Here is a 19,480-nt window from a genome sequence, read left to right on the forward strand (position 1 = left end):
CTTGTAGTACGTGACAGTGGTTTAGTCAATGAAAATGATATGTTTTGGTTAGCCCGTTAGTGTGCATCTTGTATATCGTCATATCTCCTCAATCGATGTTTTTTTTTGTTGGATTAGGTGATAACATTTGAACTTCTGATGCGACCTGGGCATGCTACTTCGTCCGCGATAGCACCCAACCGCCGGACGTTTTGCTTCGCCATTCGCATGCAGCGCAGAGCGCAGGCCGGGGCACTTCACCCCCTGGCCCCTGGCCCCGCGCGGCCGGGCATCCACGATCCATTCCATGCGACAGGGGTACACGCGCAGGTGCGTGAGGCGCGCGCACCAGAGCAGCCGCCGCTGACACAAGCAGTGCATGCAGCAGCGCAAACCTCCCGTTGCCTTGCCTTGACGGCTTGCGCTTGCGCACCGGCACCGCGCGCGCGCCCGGGGTAAAAATCTGTCGCAGTCGCAGCCTTTCCGAAAGGGCATATGCATGCTTGCTTGCTTCTCGGGTGATCACAGGACGATCGTGCATGTCTGGCTGGTCGAAGTTGAACATGTCTTGGTCGCCCACGTCGCGGGCCGGCCTGCTGCCGTGCTGCGTGTTCCGTCTTTATCGTCGTCGTCTTCTTTTTCTTTGTTTTTTTTGTTTGTGTGTGTGTATGAGTGTGTACGGGAGAGTCGACGAGCTATAGAATCCAGATCCAAAAACAACTGGTAACCATCGTCGTGTCAAATCCGTCTCGAAACCGCTTCATCAGGCAGAGGCGGCAGGCATTCGCTAAAGTCAGACGCAGCAGCTTCTCGTTAGCAGGACCGCACCGCTACCCCCCTGTTCCAGGTACTGTGCAATACGTGACGTCTGACACGCATGTCACTGCACACTGCATGCAACGTAGTAAAATACTACTATCGTCGTAGCATCTGGTAGATACCGTAGCCTGGCCAGGCCAGGCCAGGCCTGGAAGCAAAACAACAGTACAGTGGGCCCCCCAGATTGACCAGGAGTCAAACGCAGAGCTCCTCATAGGAAAAAAGAAAAAAAACAGGTAAAGCTGCAACGAAGCCGCTAGGCTGCTCTACTCCAGTGCAACTGTTATCTTGAATGGGGCCTACCTACCTCTCCGCTAGTCAGGACTCAGGAGCGTGTGTTATTTCTGGTTTTCTTCTCCAGGAAATGGCTTCGCTTGCCAGTTGCTAATATACACCGCAACTCCAAAAGGTCTGCAATGCAGACGGGTAAGATCGTAGGAGCAGATCATGGACAGTGGCAAGGTTTTCTCAATGAAACAAAGGGAAGGTATATAGGTAATGAAACAAAAGAACAAAGGCAAAGGCAAGCTTTTGCCAGACGGGTACGTTCACCGCTGGTTGGGCATCGCAGAACAGCCAGCCGGTACACGTGATGGACCGAGAGGAGGCAAAGGCAAGCTTTCCCTCCACTCCAGGTCTCCAGCTTGCGGACAAAAGGATGCGGGCGCTGCTCGGCTCGCGCTCGTACCCGTGTTGTAAATTTCGCTGTTTTCCTTTTGCCGATCCCTTCCTCCATTTTGGTGGTTTACATTTGCCCGGTGAAGATGCGCGAGCTGCGCACCGCTTTCGTTACAATGCATGCGTGCCTTTATATGGCATCATCACGTGAGGGTTCAATAGCTGTCAAAAAAACTGGTTCTGAAAGTAAGTCATCGGTCGGTCTTGGGCTGCACACAATGCACAAGCACAGCAACTAAGGGGGTGTTTGGTTTTATGGACTTCCCTCTATTTTATTCCACTTTAGTTCATAAATTGCCAAATATGGAAACTAAAATGTAGTTATAGTTTCCGTATTTGGCAATTTATAGACTAAAGTGGAATAAAATAGAGGGACTAAAAATTAGTCCCTAGTAACCAAACACTCACTAACTCTTATGCTCCTACACTTTCGGACTTAGCTACAGGACAGCAGGACCTGCAGGAGCACACCGTACGCGTTGCTTTCTCAGTTCTCACTGCATGAGATGAGAGCGCCGAGAGCAACTCTATGTTCGTTCGTGGGATTGTCGAAGCCACAGTGTGCCACACACAACTTTTTTTGTTGACTTTGTAGGACTAGAACGAGGGAGGAAGAGCCAGCGTAGAGGCCAAATTTTCCATAGACAGCTGGCACGTTATTGTTGTGTGACGACTGACGAGACGGGAAATAACTTGGCGTTGCATCAATTTGGTCCAGCTGTTCTCACCCGGCGACGTGTGGGGCAGCTAGCGCCCTGCGCCCCGTAGGCATTGGCCACAGCCCTGCACCCCCACATGTGCCCAACGACGTTGTCCTTCTCGAGGACTGTGCAAATGTAGGAGTATTGACTATTGACCGCCTTGACTTCTCGTGCACCTCTTTACTCTTCACGGTCCGATATCAATCCACGGACTGGCACGCTGCCTCCTACAAACCAGAACCCTACCGCGCCGCCGAACACACTGGGCAGTAGGTAGCCTAGCCAGACAAGACAGTCTTGCTCTATGCCTCGATCGGCATGTGGACGTCGTCGCCGACTGGGAGTCAGGGACTGGCACGCTCCGAGCAAAGCGCGGCCGGCCGCCGTCGATAACACGCCCCCCAACCAACCCCAAACATGGGCCAGGTCGACACAGCTCACGAGTCACACGCTGCGAACCTGCATGCGTCATCGTCGGCCTACTGTGTATCGGACACGAGCACTGGGTCTGCCGTCTGTGCGTCTGGATGGCAAGAGCACGACAAGACCCAACGAGCGCGGGCACTGAGCCTGAGCTAGCGGCGGCGGCCGCGGCCGCGGCGCGGTGGTTATAGCACGTCATGGATTTCACGGTGGCTGACCTGCCCGTACGGTGCGGTGCGGCGGGCGAAAACAACGCCTTCGCGGGAGCCAATAATGCGAGACACACCAGCCAGCAGCCCGCCAGCCCGGCGGGAGTGCGGCGGCGTCAGAGCGAGTGGTGCGCGCCCGCGGGGTGCTGCCGGTGGTTGCAGGATGGCTGCGATGCGGCGCGGGCCACCCCATCACGTGACGCGCGCTAAAAGCCGAGGGTCGGATCGGGTCGGGTGGTGGGTGATTTGCTGGTTGGTGTCGGGTTAACTTATCATCTGGTAGTAGTAGGAGGCTAGGAGCGGCCAGCGGGCGGACGGAACTGGGAGGAGTGGCAGCCGCGCGCACGTCGTACTGCGTACGCCGCCGCTGCCCACGCGGCGACAGCCCGGTTGGCTCCAATCCAAGTACCGTACTGGCGGGTCAAGAAACCACTGCGATTCATGGTAAAGAACTGATAAAAATTATTATTAGTACAAATTCGATGATCTGACGCATCATTCGTCGCACCAGGATCACGGCACAATTCGCGTAGGTAAAAGGTTCACAAAACATAGCAAAGGTACACTGGTTACGTCTAGATACTGTTACTATGATCAGCAGACACGCACCAGGCAGAGATTCTGTGACGCTATAGTTTTGTGTAGTGGTTTTGCTGCTGAAATTACAAACTACTAGTGTATGTAGACCTTAGTAGCAAGTGGTAAGAGTCTTAAGATGTGCTGGTTGGATATATATTTGGCGTCTATACTACTGTACAGAGTCCCTCGAGCTAATGTTTTCTCTGGCGAGCTTGTACTGGAAGAATCTCCGACTATTAGAGAAACGACGGTACATAACTCTAGCAAAACTGTAAAAATGGTTTTACTCCCAAGGATATTCTGAACATATGGAATCAGCAGCGATAACATAAACCAAGGCTCAAACTTCATATCATATTATATATCTATCTTATACGCCCGCCGTTCCAAAATAATATCCGTTTTAGCTCTTAATTTTTTGTGTCTATATTCAACTAAATGGTGATGTATATAGACACACATATATAGAGCACATATATCAAGTATTGTATAAATATACTAAAATGGAAAAACAAAATTTATTTTGGTATAGGGGGTGTAGTGTATTTTAGGTGCCTGATTTTTTTTTATTGCTCATGAAACATGCAATTCTATCGTTGTTTGGCTATAGAAATATTACGAGTCAATTGTCGTGAGTTGTTCTTCTAAATGTATTAGGTTATTGTCTAAATGTTTTCTAAAAAAAATCAAACACTTAGAATATAACATCTCCCTACAATGTATATAGGCTCTAACTGAAACTTTGAACACTTTAAATTCGTATGTTTTTAAATATATTTTTTATAAACTACTAAGATTTCTTCCGATAGACAGTCCATGTTTTTCAGTCGTTATAGTGTTTTTGTCTATAATATATTAGGAAACACATACGACGATAGCATTTTATTACAAATCTAGTTAAATAAAATTTGGCTCCTGGAAAATGGTAATCGGTGTCACTTTAGGATGAAACGAGTAAATAACTGTTAGTTAATTACTAACCATGTTCTTATGATGTTTGCGGCAGCGACAGGAGGCGCCCCAATATGGGAAAAGAATTGGATAAAGACGAACTCTATGTAGCAACTATAAGCACTTACCTAAATTGCGTCGAATGTTCATGCGCATGAATCTAACGTATGATAGATAGGTATAGTTTTCCTTCCTAATTATTGCTCCTAAATTTGAACAGCGTACGTATTTATATTTTGGATTTATAACCTTGTACACTTGTCACAAATCTATGGTGGTGCCTATATGGCTGCTGTATGGATCGTCCTGGTCCTGCCTTTTTTCCCGTCTGCCAGAGACCAACCAAGCTGACGCGGCGACGTGCACCTGAAACATACAACAAACACGGGTTCACAAGCATGGCCAGGTAGCAGTGAGGCATCCCGGGCGGAGGGAAGGAAAAGCACGCAGAGCGCCATGCATCGTCCAGCCTGCTACTCTGACGTCTCTGGTCGTACGTGCCGCTGCCACTAGTTAGAAACACTGAAAGGAGACCAGAGAAGAGAACCCAAAACAACAAATAAATAAACCAAAAAAAAAAACTTCGCCACAAGACACGGCGACCGCGCTACGGTCACTGCGGCGATGGCATGCTATGCTGCTACGTGCTACCCGACACGAATGGGGTAGTGCGTGGTTTTGCAGGTCAACGAGTAGTAGAAGAAGTTGGGTGCCCTCCCGTCCCGTGAGACAGTCAGACAGAGACGCCGGCATCGGCATGGTGCATGCATGGCCAATGATTCTAGCGTGGATACGTGTTAAAGTAGCGTCCAAGCGAACCTGTCTCCCCAAGCAGGTGCGACCGTACGACGAACGCTCACATGCGAGCGGAGCGCTATGCATGGCAGTCCTCACGAGCGGAGGGAGGTTCATCACGAGTTCGGAGCGGTAGCATGTGGCTGTGAATCATCATTTGATGATGCGTGTCCAAAGATCTGGAGCACAGTACAGGTCGTTAGGTTAGGCCCGACGTGTCCCATGGGACCAAGCATGCATAGTGTTGGGAGAAGTGGGGACAAGGGTAACATGACGGAGAGATGAAAAAGAACCCGTGGATGGTGAAACAGAACGAAACTCTCAAGTCTCAATAAATGGAAGAAAAAGGAGGGGAAAAAAGTGATCTCTAACGGTGTCGGTTATAACACTCATCAGGTTCTTCCCTCTACGAAAGAAAAATGTTTGGGAAGCTGAACGGGGACATCTTTGTGGTATTTACCTTGTACTTACCGCTGAAGAAACGGAGGCAGTACACGAGCAAAGTTTTCACGCGTCACTCGGCTTCCATTGCATATAGATGGTTGACACTTGATCATATAGATGGTTGAGCAAGTCCCGTCAAATGATCGTCTCTGAACCCAAGCCGATCGACGGCACGGCACGTCAAATGATCATATAGATGGTTGAGCAAGTCCCGTCAAATGATGATGGACATGGGCTAGGCGCAGCGCGGGGGGCCACCCACGTGACCGAAGCCGGAGCCGCCATCAACCGCATCGTACTCTAGCGGGACGAAAGGGAGCAGAGTACCCGGAGCAGGGAGGCGCTGGGGGGTTTGGGATTGGGGGGACGACGGCGACAATTACGCTGCCGCCGATGCGCCGACAGGCTCTCTCAAGTTCCTATTGACGGCCGGGACGACGGCGGCGGGCGGGTGCGGGGTTGGCTAATCGCCTGGCTGTCCAGACTCTGAGAGTCCAGGACTCCAGGCCACGACAGCTGCTCCTGATGCCTTTGCACGGGGAAAGAAGAGGCTTCTGGGGTGCCCGTCCCACACTTCAGCGGAACGGAGACACCACGCGGTCGGGAGAGGCTCGAATGGGAGTATGGGACCCACAGGCGGTGTCCGCCACGCACAGGCGCTAGCACGGGTAGACTGATCTAGAAGGCCCACATGTCGGCGCTTCCCTGCGGCTGGGATGGGCTGGCGGGTCAGGGGTGCATTGGGCCGGCTGGTAATTCATCCCAGGCTACAGGTTTGTCTTTTTTTTATTTTCCATTTTTTCTTTTCTATTTAAATTCTCAAACTTTAAACTAGATTCAAACAAAGTTCAATTTTAAAATTCAATTATAAATGCACAATAATATAAATACCAGCATTATAAGCAAGTTATATTTATTTCTGGTTACTTTATTTATTTATTTAGACAATGTTTCAAATACCAAATGCACACACATACTTCATTTATGTTAGGAACCTGCCATTCTTAAATGTATATCCAAATGTAAAGTACATTCAGACATTATTATTAATTTCTTAGTTTCTTTAGGATAAGATAGTATATAATCTTTATCAAGAGTTACTTTAACCCACATATATTTTTTGTTACATCAAAAGTATAACGATTTTAAATTTAGAATTGTATATATAATCAGAGTAGCGTGGTAATAATATATATAATTTTTTTCAGATTTTTTTGTGAACTTACACACATCAAAAGCTCATGTGCACTAGGGAGGCTGGGACCATATCCTGACTCCTGAGTTCCTGACATCCGTGAGACTGCGGCGAGGCAGTGAAAGCGAAACCTCCAGGCGTGCGCCTTGAGGTGATTCCGGTAATGGATTCACCCCCTCTGCTTGCCCAGCCGGACGTCCTGCAGGAGCATGAGCCCGACGGAGAAGACGGCGGCGAGCAGCGGAGTGGGCACCTGCTCCACGGCGTCGCTTATCCTCGGCACCTGCCTGGCGGCGTTCTTGGCCGTGACGGCGAGCAGCGGCGCGCCCAGGATCGCGACGGCGGCCTTGTTGGCGAGCACCAGCCGCAGGTCCTTGTGCACCCACATGAGGATCATCTCCTGGAACTCCGTGAACAGTATCCCTTTCTTGGCGCGGTACTCCTGCACAGTTGCGGTCATAGCGAACGAGCAAGCGAGGATTAGTCTGCTGGGCTCTTGCGCGCGACAAGTCTTTGATGGGCTGTTGTGGGCCTATATTTCTTTCTCTGCCAGAGAAGGCCGCACCTGAGTGCAACTGCAACTGCAAAGTTTTTAAAATATGGAGATGGTTTTCCAAAAGAAAAAGAGGGGGACTATAGGATGGTTTATCATTGGCGCAGGCGCTAATAACTGCCGTTCTTCCTTCCCTGAAGAAAAGGGTTCTTTGCCCTCGCAATCTCGGCTCTCGGGGCGCCCCGCGCCCTGCTACCTGGTTGTCCGCCGGGGACACGTTTTCCGGCCACCGAAAGGTACGTCGCATAGCCATGAATCCAGTTCGTGAAATAAGAAATCACATGGATATATACTTCTTCGCGGTGCGAGACTGTTGGGCCACGGCCATACGCGAAACGTGGAACCGTACCTCCATTTTCTCGGCGATGGTGTTCATGCAGGGAGGGTCCTTGTGAGGGCCGATTAACTGCCTGTTAATTGAACTGGCGGAAGCCGGCCGTAGTCGAAAAGGGGCGGAAGCGCGGTCAGCACGGACAGATCATCGACCCGACACTGAAGCGAATTAGCGGTTACTAATAAGCAGCGGCATTTCTCACTTGTAAACCATGAGGGTGGCGACGTGGAGGGAGTTGATGTCCAGGAGCCCCGTGTTCTTGTCTGCCATGTCCTCGAAGACTTCCTTGCAGATCCTCTCGACGTCAGACTTGCCTGCAAAGCGAACACACAGCGTTAGGATGGACTGGACGTGGACGAACTCGATGCGTGAGCGGATCAGAGAAGAGAAACGAAAAGGTTGCAGAAATGGCGGCGATATCGAGAGATGCGTGCGTGTGTGCAAGGCAGGGAGACGTGGTTTACCGCGTGCTCTGTCCCACGCGCGGCCGAAGAAGCTAGACTTCTTGGACGAGGACATCGTTGGCTCCCTCGAGATCTGGATTGATGGCAACTAGCCAACTACACGACGAGTTGGAGAAGGGAGGGTGGTCGGCCGGTGGCATTATCAATGTGGCGGAATAGCTTTTTCAAGTGTCTGACGAAGAAGTCGCTTCGCTTGCTTGCAGGGAAGGGCAGAACAGAATCAGAAGGCTGCCGACTGGCTAATGGCGTCTCTGTTCTGTGCAGCAGCCTGTGCTTATCTCCCTTCCGGCCGGCCCTAGCGCCGGTACTTCTTTCCTTGCTCCGTCAGCAGTTGAGCACCTAGAACAAGCCCTGGATGCCTTCCTTATCTTTTGTCTGACAAGCACCTGCGTCAGGATCAAACTTGGGACCTAGTCCTCCACCGCTGGAAGGGGGAGCATCAAGCAAGCCTCACCAGTTTTCTTCACTCTCTCTCTCTCTGCCAAAAAATATGTATTTTAAAGTGGTGGCCTTAGTTCTGCGTTTTCCTTATTTTTACTCTTAGTTGACCATAGATTTATAGCGGGTTTGGCCCATACGTATTTACGACTTGACTAGTTGGGCTTCTTGGTCCATGTAAGCAAGGCCCAGGGTATCCGGTCGCCACAAGGTGCAGGAGGAACCGCACCGCACGCCATTGTTCTGCATTCTTGCAGCAACATCCTTTTCAAAGTTCCTTACCACATGGCATCTGGTGAGATTTGTATAGCTTTCTGATTTCTAGCTGTTTCCAAGGAAGATGGATAAAACAATGAAGCCGATTTCCGCGACTTGTAACAACGACGGTAAGGGCTCCGCTCGAATAATCTTGTTATTTACGGAGTGTTGTCTTTGCCATCCCTCTTGAGGAACGGGAGCCCACGTGCTTATTAATCTGTCATTTCTTATTGTAAAACTTTCAGATGGAGTGCCAGAAGAAACAGGGATGGACGAAGTATTTTCTGATCTACAAGCGCTCAAGAGGCTATACGGGTTGCTTCAAAGGGTGAGAACAAGTCACAAACAAATCTCATTGTTTAAGTAGAGATCTGTGTCCAGATATGTCTGGAGAAGGAAAAAGATTAAAGACTAGGCACTGGTATCCGAAACAAAGATCTAACTGCAAGGATGACCTACGCAAAAGTGACTTAAAAGGGAGCGGCTATGATTTGTGTGTTTGTGTGTGTGTGCGCATGTGTGGTGGTAGAAAAATGTCTTTGCAATTCTGAAACTTCAATTTGGTCTTCCATTTGTGCAGTTAGATGAGGCCTCGAGGGCCCTTCTGAAGAAGTTGCTCGACGATGCTACCCGCCGGGCTCTCCTGAAGCAGACCAATGTAATTTGTATAAACTGCATCACCTTCCCAGCAAACTCTCGTAGAGTTCCTTACCTACCCATACAGCGTTTCGCAGGCTCTCACTGCTACCTCTTCTAGTTCGGCGATTCCGTTCTCGCTTGGTTCGGGGTCTCCAAAGCAAATGGATCGTGCGACGTCGTCGAGTTCGTCATTTCTTAACAACAGTGAGTGGTCGTTGAACCGATCTTTGTTCTTGGCTGTCTTTCCATCCCTCCCGGCATTTCTCCTTGCGGGGAAAGATACATGTCTCTGTGGCAATGAGTTTTGTTACTCATTTCTTGTTCTAATTTCGAAATGGGTAGAGTTGCCTGAAGAAACAGCGATGGAGCAAATTTTGACTGATCTGCAGGCGCTCACGAGGCTATACGGCCTGCTTCACAGTCCAGCAGACGAAAATGTAAGGGAATTTTTTTTTTGGCTTCTCTGCTATGTCTTGTGACGAGTGAGAAAAGTATATTTTGTTGTTTAGTAGAAACTAAATTTAGGCATGGTAAACCGAAGCAATAGTTCTACTTTCAATATGTAACTGCAAGGCTGAGGTGTAAAACTGAAGCTGATCTGAGCGAGCCAGTTTCAACGTTTATTTTGCGAGATCGAAGTCCTCAGTTTTTCTGCGATAGAGAAATATGTTTGCGCATTTCATGTAAACAGCCGCAAGTTTGATCTGTTCTTAGTTTTTATGCAGTTAGATGAGGCATCCAGGGCTCTTCTGATGAAGATACTAGAAGATGCTACCCAGGAGGCTGTCCGGAGGCAGGCGAAGGTATCGATGCATTTTAACTGTAGACGGCCACACCTTCACAGCACTTATTTTTCTGGTCAAAATGCCAATGATCTTCAAATTTAAAATTTCCCTTTCTGCAGATGCTAATGCCATCAGGTTCTCTAATGTCCCCTGTGCTAGAGAGAGAGCTCTCCACACAATCACACTGCCGGACACGCCATGCCGATCCAATCCTGAGGCCACTGGCCTCGCCCCGCCCCAGCCTCCTGGCCAGTGAGCGATCGCGCCGGCTAGACCCGCAACATTCTACAGTGTCACGCCGATCCGGCCTCTACGCCGACGGCCAGCGCCATGCAGCGGAAGAGCCTCCTCCCCTTGCTCGCCTCGCCTCCAACCGCTCGTCGAGAACCGCATTGACGGCGCGGCACCGTCCAAGCCAAGAGCAGCGGTGCCCCAGCCTCAGCCTGCACCGTTTCCCCGTAGCTGGAACGTCGAGACATGGCACGGTGATCGGAAGTACTCGGCTTGCCCGTCGCCGGGACAGCATCCGTCACAGCTCCGGTCGTGGTGACCAGTGGTCGCTGGAACGCAGCAATAGCAATAGCAGCAGCAGCCGCCGTTCCGTGTCACGGCGAGAGCTGTCGTCTCTGCGGCCGTCGTCAAGGCTGCGTGGCCGCGCCACCCCGCGGCACGTGGGAACGGAAAACTCCTCCTCGGTGTCTCCCTTCGAGAGGCTGGACTCTGGGTTGTCCCTGAGCTTGACGTCGCGTCATGGCGTGGAGCATGCCGGACGCGGCGTGGCTACGCCGGAACGCTCTTCCTCGAGCAAGACGGTGGCGACCATTCAAAGCCGCATCCGACCAAGCAGTACTCCTCTCAGGGAGCGCTCCCTACACCGACCTGCAGTAGAAGCGAAGACTCTGCGCGGGAGGCAACAAGACAGCCACGTTTTAAGCGAGGAGGACACGTACAGCAGCATGTTCAGCGGCAGCGGAAGCTCATCGGACGCCGCCAGCCTGTCCGCCTCCACGAGCCCGACGGCGTCGCCGGCGCCGGCGCCGGCGCCGCGTGCTTCTGCTACTCCCTACTACTACTACCCGTCGGTGGCGACACGTGGCATTGCGCCACCACCGTTGTACGCACCTGAGGTGTCGCGCTCAATGAGGAGGCGACGTCTCCAGGAACGTCGGCAGGAAATCCTGGAGAGGCGGGTGGCGCGGCTGCGGATGCTCAAGAACAAAATCGCCACGGTGTTCCATGACTTCCATCACCGCCACGACCACCACCACCACCTCCTCCTCGGGGGCGGCCAGGAGGCGGGTCCCTCGTCCAGGACTGTCGTCCGCGGCGCAGGCCACCACCACCACCTCGGGGGCGGCCAGGAGGCGGGCCCCTCGTCTAGGGCCGTCGTCCGCGGCGCAGGCCACCACCTCAACTCGCCGTGGCAGTACCTTACGAGAATGTTCCACCGCGCGAAAGGGAAGATAGACAAGAATACTAGGAGCCGGACGGCGGTAGGCGTGCCGGAAAAGAGGCACGGCGCTGGCGGTGGCGGTGGCGGGAACATGCACGCGCTATTCGACGCGCTGCGGCGGCACCTGAAGAGCAAGCGGAGGGCACCGGCAGGCATAAAACTGGGGAGGAAGGGCAACTGGGTGCGGGGCAAGAAGATGCATTGGTGGCAGCGGCTGAGGCGACGGCGCGGCATGCCAGGGTTGACGGCAGGCAGTGGACCACGGCGGCGTTTACGACATGGAAAGGCAGCGTGGCTGTAGTCTTGTTACTTACCGATTGCGCCACCGCACATTCACTTCCGGTGCTGTTTGAGGTTTCATTGAGTTTCAGTTTTCATGTTAATGATGCAGAACAACGACACGAAAAGTTTGTTTTGAGCTCTGAATGATCCAATTTTTGAGAAGTACTCTAGCCTGTGGGTGTTTCACTGTTATGAATATGTAGTTCTGATATAAGAAAGGTTACCCCGTTTCTTGGCTAACTGTTTCTACTTGTTTTGATTTCGATCCGTTCTAATTTGGTTTGAATTTCCAGATAAGATGGTTTCAATTGGTTCTGAGTACAACGAATTGCTCGTCTCATAATTCATAACCACGATCAGTTTCTGATGACCATAAAAACACATCTGACATGGCATGAGGTGTTTATGTTTCTACTCGATCCATGGCAATCTCACTGTACAGTGATCAAACTTGTACTCCCTCGGTACCAAATTATAATTTGTTTTAAAATTTTTATAGATACATACGATAATTGATGCATGTGCTTTTTATATATGTCTAGGTTCATCATCATCCAATTGAATATAAACATAAAAATCAAGAGTTAAGATGAATACTATTTTGAGATGAGTACAAATTAAAGTTACTACAGTTTAAATGAACATAAGCCATGAACATTGCCGCTAGATACACAGATGTGTCAGGCTATCAGCTACACTAACCAGCAAAATTACAGTCTGACTGGGTGTCAAACTAATATCTTGTTATCATAGTTCCTTATGACCTTATTTATGCCCGCTTCTATATATATATATATATTACATTATGAGTATTAACTATTTTCTGTTCACTTTACACATACATATATATAATGTCTATTTTATATTAACTCATATATAATATTTATACACGATTTAAAATCTCACAATCAAACTTGACATCACGCACAGGGCCCACGACATACACTAGTCAACGAGAATGATGATAATAATGGGACATAAGGGCCAGATAAGGGTGTCATGGCTAGAGGTGATCCAAACTCATTTGGATCTTTGCATTGATACCAATGAAACATCATATGATCATTGACATGTACATGTACTTATAGTATCCTAAGAACAACACAAAGAGTCCACAACTTCGCATGACCTAGAATGACCCAAATTAGGGTAACCCTAACCCAACAACCCTAACTAGGCTAGGTCTAACCAGGAAAGGACTAGCCAATAGTCCCCAACTAGGTTACCCCGACTAAGATTAGGCCTAAGCCAACATACCTAGGAGTTCCTCAAATCGGTCCCTCAATCGGGGCACCTCAGGCGAAATCCTAGCCTAAGTCCCCTCGATCGGTCCCAAACCTGGCCACACCGAGACTGCCTAGGACATACTCCCTAAAAAGACATCATAGCCCAGGGGTGTTGTAAGCCTCTAAAAAGGGTCAATGTATTTATGATCCCCTAATCGTTCAACACATGTCCATGGCTGAGGTATGTGATTGATATAATATGAAGGACCCTGAAATCTCCCTTGCCTCGCTATCTCTCTTTTGGTAGAGGTCCTGCAAAGTCATGGAGGGCTCTACTTTAAGGAAAGGAAAGTCAATAAAAATGTACATGATGAAGGCAAGTAGAAGGATTATGAGGCAAACCGCTCATACAAATTGTACCCAACAACAAGGCTTTGTACACCTACAAGACTCAACCACCCCTATGGCCTGATCAGCTCAAGGATAATGAAGCAGACGCACGAGCAGCAACACGTAAGAGGGACTACATGTCTGAAGCTATGAATTGCATATCCCATCGAAACCTTCATGTATCAAAAGATTGCTTGCTTCCTCGGATATATAAAGGGACAAGGATCAAACTATAAAGGCATGTGAACTTAGTTTGTAGTGCTTCTCACACAAGCACGAGAGCAAAGTGCTCTGCCTTGTAATGCATAAAAGCCAGCAATAAAGACTTCAACACCATACTGAATGTAAGAGTTCACTTTGAACCAATCTAAACTCCCTTCCTTAGGATCGTCAAGATTAAAGCCATCGGGATGGTGGTCCGCGGACCCCATCCCAACCTAAAATTCACTCATCATGAGGAGAAACCATGATAATCGTTGTAAGTGCGATCAAGCCCTAAGTGAATTTTGGTGTTATTGACCACATAATTAAAGGTTAATTGGCCTAATTTGTAAGTGTTTGGCAAAGTATCATCTATCATGGGTGCAAGGAATAATGTTGGAGAACCTCCAACTCAAAAGGATGGCTTGAAAGGCTCAGAAGCTAAGTCAATGGGGATACTAAAGATGTGCTTGAATCAAGTGCTCAAATCCGTATTCAAATCATAAACAACCAGCCAGGAAAAGCCACAAATTTCAATTCCTATTACTCCTCTAGGATGTACGGAACCTCTACACTTTGTCTATTCGATCGGTTGTGGAAGCTGAGGAGTATATTCTTATGTCAAGTGTTGTGCTTGTTATTTTCCATTACTTGTGTTTGGATCGATTTCTAAGGTTTGCATTTAATCCACTTGCTCCGTAAGTTCTAAGTGCAATCACTAAGATGAGAAGGATAACACCCTCCACGTAGAAATTCGTATCACATTTGATCTAAGTGGAAGCACATGGTGAAAGCTTATCTCGTTAGAGTGTAACACCTCGCCCACTCCTGGACCAACGCTCCTGACAGCCTTAAAGGACCATAGACCATCCTCACATGTCAACACGAGTCCTTTATACGTACTTTGTCTACTCATGCGCACCCGAGAAAACTTTCCGGTCGGTCACCCATCCCAAGATTGCTATAGACCAAACACGCTTAACACAGAGGTTTTTTCGAGACAAGCTTCCGAAAAAGAAGATTCACGTTGTTGATATGAAATATTCTATCAATTTTATTAAGTCTTGGACTTGGATATCACATAATTCACCCAGGCTTGGATATAACATGGAGTCAATCCAAAGTTGTGAATTGTTGCGTGAGATCTAAATGAAAGTGAGATAGATATAAAAATGAAGTTGTTCAAAACATTTTAATAAACACAGTTCTACAAGTGCAATTATTTTATAATAAATCTAAATAAACACTAAATCTAGTTTACATTTTAAGATCATGAAGCTATATCCGTAGCGCCATAGATGTGAAAGAAAAGTTGACAATCGGGATATTTCGGAGACATAAAATTGTCTCTAACCATTCTTTCCATATTTCTCCTCTTTATATGTACTTTCTGTTATATTTACTATATTCTCTCTCTCTTATATATATATATATATAAACTATTCTTTCTATCTAGCTCTCCTTATACGCTGTAACTTAGTTATTTAACGTTTTTATCAGTTTTTGAGTTTTAAAAAACCTTAAAATATTTGTACTAGCTTAATGCACATTATTATTAAGTTACAAAGATTAAAAATGGTTAATATCATAAAAAATAAAGTAATTAAATAATAAAAGGATACTAGAACTTTCTCCATGTATGAGGAGAGCAACCTCTCTTTCTCGTGTAGGGAGCCTATCCAAAGTACACTATATATGAGATTGGGGAGATGTGAGAGACATCCTTGGAGATGGCTTAACGTAAACTTTTTGCATATCATAAACGAGGATGCCACTATTTTATTTGAGCCTTCAGTCTGAGTTATGAGTAGCAGACCGTGTATAATTACCATGAATAACATTGTATATTTGTATTGTATGTACTGTTTTACACTACACTCTTTTGAAATAAGGTGCCGTTTGGTTCACATACGTAATGAGTAACTAATAACGTTAAATCTTGTTTGTTTTAGTCTAACCGTAATCAGATATCACACTAAAACTTGATACTAGCCTATTCAAACTTGTTACCGCCGGTAATCGAACGTAAATCATTACTATTATGATTTGCGTTACATTTTTTTTTAACCAAACAGCAACGGGCCCATCGGAGTGTCAACGAGCTCAAGCACAGCAAATATCTCCCGTCGTCCGGGTCGCTCAGCAAAACCCCATCCAATTCCAAACAACTCTTCTCGCCATTTCACCACCGCCTCCGCCCCCATCCTCTCCCCCTCCCGTCGCGCCAGTCAACAGCCTGTCTGCCTCTTCCCTCGCCACCCATGGCCACCGTAGCGCGCACCCTCGTCGCCGCATGCCCGGCACGCTCTCTCCTCCGCTTCCGGTCTCGGCGCCTCCCGTCCTCCTCTTCCATCCGTCCCGCGCGGCAACGTGCCGGCGTCGGGTCTGTCCGCTGCATGGCTCGGCGACCGGATTCCTCCTATTCCCCGCTGCGTTCGGGGCAGGGCGGTGACCGTGCACCGACTGAAATGGCGCCGCTGTTCCCTGGTTGCGATTACGAGCACTGGCTCATCGTCATGGACAAACCCGGGGGCGAGGGCGCCACCAAGCAGCAAATGATTGATTGCTACATCCAGACCCTTGCCCAGGTGCTAGGGAGGTAATGGTTACTCCTCAGGTTTATTTGTTTGGCGGTATGAGAAACAATTTTTGATAATTCGCTATCTGTTGTTGCAGTGAAGAGGAGGCGAAGAAGAAGATATACAATGTGTCCTGCGAGCGCTATTTTGGATTCGGATGCGAAATTGATGAAGAGACCTCCAACAAACTCGAAGGTGACTTGTTTGGTTCCTTGTTAAAGCGTAAATACATGCATAACATGGAAGATTAAGGTCATGTTTGAATGTACTAGAGCCATTGTTTTCAAGTCAGGACGGCTTGCTGGTGGTTCTGTCTGACCAACTTGGACACGATTAATCACAGACGACTTGGGCGATTAATCGTGATTGGTCCAAACCGACTTGACTATTACTTGTGACTAATCACGATTAATCTTATGACTTGAAAATAATGACTAGAGCTAATAGTTAGTTGCTAAAATTAGCCGAAGACATTTAAACACCCTGGCTAATAGTTCAGCTATTAATCACTTTTAGCAGATTAGCTAATTGCTATTTGTTAGCTAGCTAATTCCACTAGCAATTTTTTAGCCAAACTAACTATTAGCTCTAGTGCATTCAAACACCCCATTTCTGTGTGTGCAGAATGCTTAGGCCATGTTTGAATGAACTAGAGCTAATATTTAGCTACTAAAATTAGGCCGTGTTTGAATTTACTAGAGCTAATAGTTAGCTACTAAAATTAGTTGAAGATATTCGAACAGTTTAGCTAATAGTTTAGCTATTAACTATTTTTAGCAAATTAGATAACAGTTAGCTAGCTAATTCTACTAGCAATTTTTTAGGAGTGCTTAAATGCACTAGAGCTAATAGTTAGTTGGCTAAAAAAATGATAGTGGAATTAGCTAGCTAACAAATAGCTAACTATTAGCTAATTTACTAAAAACTGTTTGGATGTCTTCAGCTATTTTTAGTAGCTAACTATTAGCTCTAGTGCATTCAAACATAACCTTGTCTAACTAACTATTAACTATAATGTATTCAAACACTCATTTAGCTAGAGACATCCAAAAAGTCTAGCTAATGTACAGCTATTAGCTACTTTTAGCAAATTAGCTAATAGTTAATTAGCTATTTGTTAGCTAGCTCATTCCAATAGCAATTTCTTAGCTAATGAACATCCCCTTAGTTATATTCAGCGATTTCAGCGTTGCTGTCTATTTGTAATTATGTCCGTGACACATTACTTTGTTGAGCTTAGATACTACTTGTATGTTATTTTCTTCTGGAACATTACTTGGTTGAGCTTAGGTACTACTTCTATGTTATTATATCATGTTCATTGAGCAATTATATCAGGAAAGTTGACGTACGTGTTGACATCTACCACAAGAAACACACTATGCTTATACTTTCTTCGGTGACCATTTGCTATGCGTGTGCTTATTTCTATAAGCATTCACAGATATAAATCTTCTGAACTTTCAGTACACTACATGTACCACTAGTAGCACTAACTGTGGTTTGTGTTTTGGATAAAACAGGTCTTCCAGGGGTTCTTTTTGTGCTTCCTGACTCTTATGTTGATGCTGAGAACAAGGATTATGGTGGTAAGTTTATTGCTTAAGTTAAGTTGAGTGTTGTTCATTTCATTTTTTGAGGACTATTTCTTGCTAGCTACTAATATATATCGAACTGTCACTACCCTGGAAGAAAAGCTCACTTTGTGCTGTATGGTTCCCACTTGCCTATTCTTGTTTCTCAATAATCTTTGTCTTGTTACTTTGTCATACTTCTACTTCCTGGATCCATTAGATGGTAGTTTTAATCTAGCAGACTAGCAATCATACTATTGCTGCATTGCACGTTTCTTGGACATAAGTGAAGAAATGTTATTTGAAAGAGATGCAAAGCAGCGTGAAACTGTGTATAACATTTACCTTTTTGTTGCCATTCAATGTTACAGAATCAGTTGAAAATTCCAACATTTCCTGTGGATGTGATTATTTTTGCTTAGCTTGCCGTATAGCACCAAATTTCACATCTATTGGAAGCATCACGTTTCAATTGTTATATTCATGGACTACAGTTCGTTGTTTTTTTTTGTCGAAATGCGCTGTCACTTACCAATTTATCAAGTGTGCTGACGGGTGTCATTTACATTTCAATCCTCTCCAAGTTCAGATTGTCATTGAAATTCCTTTTCATTCGTAACCAACATTTCTTAATACAAACACATGTTAGGGTTTTCATGAAGTTATCTTTCTTCGCAGCTGAGTTATTCGTGAACGGTGAAATCGTTCAGCGGTCGCCAGAAAGGCAGAGAAGGGTGGAGCCAGTGCCTCAGAGAGCTCAGGATCGGCCACGGTACAGTGACCGGACCCGCTATGTGAAGCGGAGGGAGAACCAATCTTACCAGAGATGATGTCTCCGTTTCTGGAGATGGAAAATGCCAGGGTTTCCACAGGTGTGCCATACTGGAGATGCAGGAGCAACCCCCACTACCCACATGAGAATGACATCCGTTGTGTTTGCTGCGCTTTCTAAGCTTGACAAGTTGACATTGCTTATGCGTTTGGGCTTGTACCTCTAGTTGATATGACGGTGTATCCTTTTAACTCCGCATAACATTGTGTTTGAAGTCTTCTTTAGTCAGAAAATATTGACGATTATCAGATGGCGTACTGCTACTGCATTGGGCCCGCCCGTTCCCCTCATAAACTGCTCAAGTGCTCCAATCTGTTTATCGTCAGGAGACATGATGCCACATTGTGACTGAGTCATATGAATGCCGTCACCATCACAAGCGTCTAGGCCATTCTGGTCGAGACAACGGCGTCTAGGCCATACTGTCACCCCTAGCCATTACTTAGATTGTTGGTTCCATCACATTCTGATTGGAGGGGTATTAGATAACACTCCATTTTTTATAAGTCTGTACTCGATTATGGCTCAAATAAATACCACATCCGTTATGTCACCGAACCAAACGGCACCTTACTTGTTTACCTCTGCAGATTCCATTTTTAGCCCCGACGGAATCACGTGATCCTTGTTTGCTTGTGCAGATCCGAATGTGACAGGTTGACCTGATAACCATACTCACAAACCTAGCCGGCTAGCCCC

General features: G+C 47.1%; 3 protein-coding genes across 4 annotated transcripts; 2 read left to right on the top strand and 1 right to left on the bottom strand.

The window, feature by feature from the left end:
* Positions 1–6,764: 6,764 nt before the first annotated feature.
* LOC100281097 (EF hand family protein) lies at positions 6,765–8,371 on the bottom strand. Its single transcript, NM_001154016.1, is given in 4 exon segments — positions 6,765–7,215; positions 7,676–7,748; positions 7,863–7,974; positions 8,125–8,371. Coding segments are annotated over 4 exon segments (513 nt in total). The 5' UTR covers positions 8,180–8,371; the 3' UTR covers positions 6,765–6,942.
* A 120-nt stretch (positions 8,372–8,491) lies between these two features.
* LOC100280313 (uncharacterized) lies at positions 8,492–12,147 on the top strand. Of its 2 annotated transcripts, none has more exons than XM_020545020.2 (7): positions 8,492–8,948; positions 9,066–9,148; positions 9,401–9,478; positions 9,545–9,663; positions 9,802–9,896; positions 10,185–10,262; positions 10,364–12,147. In XM_020545020.2, exons 4-7 carry the CDS (start codon positions 9,621–9,623, stop codon positions 11,996–11,998), a joined length of 1,851 nt encoding a protein of 616 aa, XP_020400609.1. In that variant the 5' UTR covers positions 8,492–8,948; positions 9,066–9,148; positions 9,401–9,478; positions 9,545–9,620; the 3' UTR covers positions 11,999–12,147. The 2 variants fall into 2 exon arrangements, with proteins under 2 accessions (XP_020400609.1, NP_001146711.2); NM_001153239.2 differs by having other exon boundaries at positions 8,819–8,948; positions 9,555–9,663; positions 10,364–12,139.
* Positions 12,148–16,018: 3,871 nt separating this feature from the next.
* Positions 16,019–19,030, top strand: LOC100192474 (Multiple organellar RNA editing factor 2 chloroplastic). The gene is made up of 4 exons (NM_001137694.1): positions 16,019–16,395; positions 16,473–16,570; positions 17,899–17,964; positions 18,628–19,030. The coding sequence occupies exons 1-4, from the start codon at positions 16,058–16,060 to the stop codon at positions 18,777–18,779; spliced, it is 654 nt and encodes a 217-aa protein (NP_001131166.1). The 5' UTR covers positions 16,019–16,057; the 3' UTR covers positions 18,780–19,030.
* Positions 19,031–19,480: the final 450 nt, after the last annotated feature.

Source organism: Zea mays, chromosome 10 (genome assembly GCF_902167145.1).
Source record: "Zea mays cultivar B73 chromosome 10, Zm-B73-REFERENCE-NAM-5.0, whole genome shotgun sequence".
NCBI classification, from domain to species: Eukaryota; Viridiplantae; Streptophyta; class Magnoliopsida; order Poales; family Poaceae; genus Zea; species Zea mays.

Excerpts from the sequence above, each read along its gene's own strand:
- LOC100280313 (NM_001153239.2), top strand. The coding sequence starts at position 8,903 with ATGGATAAAACAATGAAGCCGATTTCCGCGACTTGTAACAACGACG. Across the intron at positions 9,149-9,400 it reads TATACGGGTTGCTTCAAAGG|TTAGATGAGGCCTCGAGGGC; the intron begins GTGAGAACAAGT and ends CCATTTGTGCAG. Across the intron at positions 10,263-10,363 it reads CTGTCCGGAGGCAGGCGAAG|ATGCTAATGCCATCAGGTTC; the intron begins GTATCGATGCAT and ends CCCTTTCTGCAG.
- LOC100192474 (NM_001137694.1), top strand. The coding sequence starts at position 16,058 with ATGGCCACCGTAGCGCGCACCCTCGTCGCCGCATGCCCGGCACGCTCT. Across the intron at positions 16,396-16,472 it reads CTTGCCCAGGTGCTAGGGAG|TGAAGAGGAGGCGAAGAAGA; the intron begins GTAATGGTTACT and ends CTGTTGTTGCAG. Across the intron at positions 17,965-18,627 it reads TGAGAACAAGGATTATGGTG|CTGAGTTATTCGTGAACGGT; the intron begins GTAAGTTTATTG and ends CTTTCTTCGCAG.